This window comes from Sesamum indicum, linkage group LG6 (genome assembly GCF_000512975.1).
Source record: "Sesamum indicum cultivar Zhongzhi No. 13 linkage group LG6, S_indicum_v1.0, whole genome shotgun sequence".
Classification (NCBI taxonomy): domain Eukaryota; kingdom Viridiplantae; phylum Streptophyta; class Magnoliopsida; order Lamiales; family Pedaliaceae; genus Sesamum; species Sesamum indicum.
Window position 1 is genome coordinate 6,300,300 of NC_026150.1, and position 6,425 is coordinate 6,306,724.

General features: G+C 38.5%; 1 protein-coding gene across 1 annotated transcript; it reads right to left on the reverse strand.

Annotated features, from left to right (window-relative positions):
- On the reverse strand, positions 1–2,934 carry LOC105163985 (protein plastid transcriptionally active 16, chloroplastic; the record flags this gene model as incomplete). Its single annotated transcript, XM_020695180.1, is given in 5 exon segments — positions 1–463; positions 569–627; positions 1,079–1,147; positions 1,337–1,789; positions 2,280–2,934. Coding segments are annotated over 5 exon segments (1,473 nt in total), but the record flags the coding sequence as incomplete, so codon positions are not given.

Here is a 6,425-nt window from a genome sequence, read left to right on the forward strand (position 1 = left end):
AAACACCTTCCTTGTTTCTTTCTTGGTGTCTGTTTGTTTAGCTTTTGGTTGTGGAATATCCTTCGGCTGCCGAGCTGGCTTTTTCACTACTGCCTTGAGGGAAGGCAGAGACCGAGCCTTGGCCTGGCCACGGACTGTGGCAATCTGCACTTTTGGTTCATTATCGAGCTTTTGAACAGCTGATTTAAGCTGCGAACTCAAGTTTTCCCAAGATACACCTTTGGCTTTTTCCAAGAAGCTCTCGACCGATGCTCCTGCAGCTTCTGCTTTCTTTTGGGCTTCTGCTGCTAGATTGGCAGCTCGAGCTTCTTGCTCTTCCAGCTTTTTCACCTCTTCCTCGAGCTTCCTTGTTGCTTCAGCTGCTTCACGAGCTTGATCTGATGCTTTGATAGCTTCTTCCTCTGCCTTTGCTTTCGCAAGGGTTTCAGCATATGCCTTTCTTCTTCCATCCTCCGGAATGGCACTGTTTAGCATCAAGTCAAACATTTTGTAACTTGTTCTGATTGCTAATAGAGATAAGGTCTTCTTTACAAATGGCCATGTTAACATAATACAGGAATATGGTTACCTGAAAAGTTCATCAATGGCCTTTGAGGGTGCTGATGGATCGGTAAAGACCTCAACGACCTGAACATTGACAAAAAATGACAGATTAAATGGCAAGGTAACATGACCACTCTCACTGTCTTGGAGAGTCACAGAAAACAAAGGAATCTGGTCTAACATAGAATATGTTTTAGTATCTGTATAGTTTCCATAAACAGTAATCAGAGATAGATTGAATCAGCATAACCTGTGGAAGAGAAATTCTAAAGGTCATAAAGATCACATCACAACTGGGATTCAATTCCCTTAAATTAACAATATCCCTTAGTTGCTTTGAGTTAAACATACATATATTTAATCAGAAACAATTGAAGTTAATCACTCTTTTCACACGCAACACATTTGTTTAATTCACTCTGTCATAGATAGTGAGCTGAACAATAAAGAAATATACGGATTGATGGTTTTCAAAGAAGGATTTTTTGCCCCCTGCTTCACTGCAGTATGAATTCATTTGTCCACTAATGAATACCTTGTTTTCTGCAACAGCCGTGTTTGTAAAGACATCAGCCACCAGTGAAGCTATCTGTGATTTTGCAACCTGCTTCCAAGAGAGAATAACAATTTGTGAGGAACCTGAAACAAACAATATTTACTGGAAAACATATTAAGAAGTAACAATCCAAATATGACCCTTTTCCCAGCTACAGCCACTGATGTGCATTTCTAACCAAAAATCTTTTACTGTATTTTCCTGAAATGAAAAATGATATTGCATACATTACATTACTTTGTAGTCGTTCGCACCAGCATTTCCTTCAGCCGTGACAACAAGATTGTATGAACTCTCAGGGGAAAAGTCTTCCGTTAGGCTGGTCTTTATGAGAGTGTAGCTAACATCAGTTTCCACCACTTTCTGCAGAAATTCTGCTATCGTCAAGGGCTGAGATCTCGAGAAGAGGTTATTGAAGAAGGATGAGATACCATCAAGAACGTTATAGGTGGAATAAATTGCAGAAGATCCATCATAGACTATCGCCACATGACCGACATTTGCCAATTGTGCAGCCTCAATCACTTGCAGGGCATCAGACGTCGTTACTTCAGCACTTGGCCCATTCTCTGCTGGACCAATTGTGACTACAACTTTGCTAGCATTTCCAATTGCTTTTGCAATTGATTCTGCATCCTCGAAGCTGGAATCAACAGCATTCAGCCTCTTTGATTCGTCATTAGAAATGATCTGTCATGATATTCAAACTACCAAGTATTAAGTCCTAATAGGGGATAGCACTATCCTTTGTCATACATTAGTATACAAAATAAGCTCTTCTTGTGGCCACTAGAATCACTTGATAGAGCTGTTTTTCTTCATTAATGCTACATTTAGACCCTGGATCTTGGCCACGGAAGAATGGGAAGAGAAAGATAAAGCAACAAACTAAAACCATAATGGTTTATATACCAGTTTTTAACTTTTTCTACTACTTATCTCCACACGTAGCAAGTTCTGCAAACACTCCCTTCATCGCTTAAGTTTAGAGAATTATAAGTAAAAAGCTGTATTTGCATACATTCCTCTTCAACTTCATTATAATGAACAGATAATGGAAGGTGAAAAAACGATGGATTTGCCAGTAACACATATCATTTTCCTACCAACTCTTATAAGCCCACCGCTACTTTTTCCTGCAAACCCACAAAAGAATAGCAGAGATTGTAAAAAAGCTAACCTTGTACTTGGCGGCCAGACGAGCCAACTCTTGTGCAGCACCAAGGTCAGGCACACCAGCTCTGACACTAAAACCCTGGCGGAGAAGCGTTTGGGCAATGCGGATGCCTGCCTGCCCAGTCGCCCCCGCCACGAACACCGTTCCGGGGTCCTTGCGCCTCTGCCCCCCAATACCCAGGCCCGACGATGGGTTGGCCACCACTGGAACCAACGATTTCACATCAGGCAATTTGCTGAAGTCAAAGCGAAAGGGGCTCGAATTGCCTGAACTCTGGGCTTCGTCGGGGGAAGAATCATCGGCTGTTTTGCCGAAAGGCGAGAAGGGTCCAGCCTTCTTGGCAAACACAGTTAGCCTGTGATTCTTGGGACTGATTCTTGAATGCGGGGTGGTTGTTAGAAGGAAGGAATTTGAAGTAAGAGTTGGCGCCATGAATGGATATAAGAGGAGAAGAACAATGATAAAAAGGAGTTTGTTTGAGTTGAGGTTTCAGCTTTTAGTTTCTTTGTAATCCATTCATCGAAATCAGGTTGTGGAAATGATGACGATAATTCTCCATAAGGGGAATGAGAGAGCCAAAGCGCGCAGGCCAGCCTCTGTGCTGCGAGAGACTCTTGTTTGAGTGGGCAGTGGATGGGGGGAAGGGACGTGCCGCCCAATCAGTGTGAGCCACTTGGTTGAGATTTATCTTCATAAATCACTCGGGATATTGCTCACCAGACATTTATAGCATTCAAAAATCAGCATGAGAGAAAGTGATATGTATAATTGTTGTAGTAACATCAGCCCCCGGATTGGATGTTCAACTTCCTGGGATGGATTGAATTTTTTATTTTAAATTAATTAATATTTATACAGCATAAAAGAATTATAACTTAATAAGTATTATGTTGTAAATAATTCAGACTATGATATAAAAATAAGTACAAATAATCTGAAATTTAATATGAAAATAGTAAATAGCAAAAAAGTGATGTTAGATTGTAAAATTGGAAAATCACAAGTAGCTTCCCAATGGTTAGACATAATTACTAATACTCCTTGTTGTTTAGAAAATTATCAATATTTCCTGATATTTGATGAAATTATATAATTTTTTTATACGGAGGCTTGAAATTGTCAATTTTGTCCTTATTATATTTTTTAACTTGTAAGAAACTATTAAATATTTGAGGACAAAAAAGAAGAGGTGAATGAAAAATTTGTAAAAATTATTAAAAAAATCCACTTAGCCCATAAAAAATTAAAAAAAAAATAAAATTAAGTTTCATTATCCACAATGGCATTTTGGTTAGTTCACCACAAAAAACATAGAATGGAAACCTAACATCAACTAATGAATTGGGTTAATTGTCGAACGACCGTTAAATTTAAAACATTTTAGTAATTCTTCGAATAACGAAAAAACTTTTACAGTTATGTTAACCCTTTGCGTGAAAAATAATATTTCTATAATTTTGAAAAACAATGATTATTATGATACAAACTTTTCGAGGATAGGAGGTTTTTTTTTTTTTTTTCATGCTGAAAAGATTGTTCTTTAGCCATTTCTAGCTTCTTTTTTTATAATCACTTTTATTTGATTGAGTGAATAAATTAGGGCAGAAACCTTAGACATGAATGACCCTTTATGTTGTACCCTTTTCCTAGATTTTTATTCATTTGTTTGCAATGTTCTCAAAAGTTTTGATGGTTATGGCATCCTTGCGTTACGGTGTTTGCATCCCACTCGGTACATGACATGCTGATTCTGATCTGCCCAACTTTGAAGCCTTAAAATCCACCATTCTGGGCTTCAAGTGCAGATTCTTGGTCAAATTTAACATCATTGGAGGAAGGATGCCATGCAGATTTGGTAGAAATATTGTCATGTTCAAAAGGGTTGGTGGATTGCGATTTCCATATCCATGTTCAGGGTTTCCATATCAGTAAAATGAACCAGGTAATTACCTCAGAATTGGAGATAGATTGGATAAGTTGACAGATGTTGAGCTTGATGACGGAGGCTATGGATGGGGCAATACGTTCAGAATCTAACTAGGGTTCAAAGAGATTCTTGAAAACCCAAAACACCATATCACAAAATATGGATGGGTTGTGAACTTCTTGTATCTTTCACCTACAACCACTTTCCCAACTTTTGCCATCTTTGTGGAGTGATCGATATACGATAGGACATATCACAAAATATTGTCAAGGTAGATTTTAGACCTTAGTAAGAAGAGTCTCGTGCGTGCAAACCGACCTACCTATCGTTCGAACCTATACATAAACATATCTCCAGTGATGACACCATACACCAAAACATTCTTGCATGTAAATAATTCCTTGTCTAAACCCATGCACAAACCACGTCTTTACCTGATACACTATCACACCCTCTCCCCCCTTAACTGATCTATACACATGCCTCAAGGATGCCCCGTACAGTTTACCACCTCAAATCCTTCACCCTATCCACTTACCTTCTACCAGAGGTACTTGGAAATGTACCACTAAACTTAATTGCCACACACTTAAAAGAGCAAGATTACTACCCAAGCCACCTTAAAGGATCGCAAATCCTCAATGCTGAAGCACAAAAATGCTAGAATTTTGGAAGATGATGCCTTATGGATGGATCGAAAACTGCAAGAGCCATGAAAATCCTTAGTTGGAATTTTCGATAAATAAAGGGGTTCTTGAATAATTCTAAACTCAATTCCCTCATTTCAGATCCCTAAATGGTATTCATCATGAAAACCAAGTGCAGGTCCAATCATTTTCAAATTATCAAGAAAGATGCACATATTTTGGCATTAGTGTGGATTATGTTGGTAAGTGAGGTAATATATATCTTCTTTCGAAAAAAAGCTTTAAATGTAGTCTTCAAAGTTTTTTGCGAAACCACATAGACATTGATATCCAAGAAACTAATAGTATATCAAAAAACAAGAAAAGGGGCTTACAAGTTTCTATAGATTTCCAAATGCTTCCCTTACTTGGCAGTTGTTTAATGAATTGGATGAATCAATGCATCCTCTATGCATGGTTCATGGAGAGTGCAGCATGACGAGAGAGGGGGGGCAACCCAAGACCGTTATGGCATATACCTCGATTGGAATGATGTACATGAGATTTGGTTCAGAGAAAAACTTGAGCATGCTATAGTCTTAGTTATTCCCAAATCATAAGGCAAATTAGAAAAATATTCATTTCATGCTCAGCCCACTCTTTACTTGGGTTGTACGTAGTAGTCCACAAATCTCCCATACATGCAAGAAATTGTTTAATTATGTGGATTCGGAATGCTAAGTGTGAGGAAGTGATCAGAGATACTTAGAGGAATGAGGAGGTTGCAGCATCCTGAAACAATATTAGAAATTGTAGCATTGGTTATTAAATTTGAGATTTGGAAAAAATACCAAGAAAAGAAGATCAAATGTTTGAGGAGCGGCTTCATATAATATATGCATAAATGGATCATAACAGCCGAGACTAAAACTCAGGAAAATTAACAAGTGCGACAAGAATTATAAGATCTCATTACTCAAGATGAAGTAAAGTGGAAGCTGTCATGTTCTTAGCTGGAGGAAGAAGACGAAATTGCCACCATCCATCCATGATTAAATACAACCGTCAGATCAGCGGATTAAGTGGATTAGCGCGGCAACAACGCCGTTGCAGTTAAAAGGGTGGCACTACTACGACGTTGTTTTGTGAGGAGACGACACTTAATCGAATGTTTCCTGCTTGAATCATCTAACAATCCTCATCTTTTCTTAACCAGCAGCAGCACCTCCATGGCAGACGCACTCTCCGCACCCTTAGATATATTCTCTACAGTTTACATTCAATTCAGATTTCCATTTCTCGTCTTATATAAAGCTCGTCTCTAAGGAACCATTTTTATCAAGTAATGAATTAGCCTTTCAGTTTCAACTTTTAGCAATCTTCATCTTCAACCTTCTTAGTTCAAGGAAATATCATAACATTTGGTATCCACAGCAAGGTTTTGCTCGGCCTCTCTGAGACCTAATCAGATGGCAGACGGAACACGAATGAAACACAAAAAACAGGAGCTATGGTTAATGGAAGAAAAATCAAAACGCCAAGTTCATGAGCAGGAAGTTGAGGCTCAGTTCGAAAGCATGATGAGCATTCAAACAG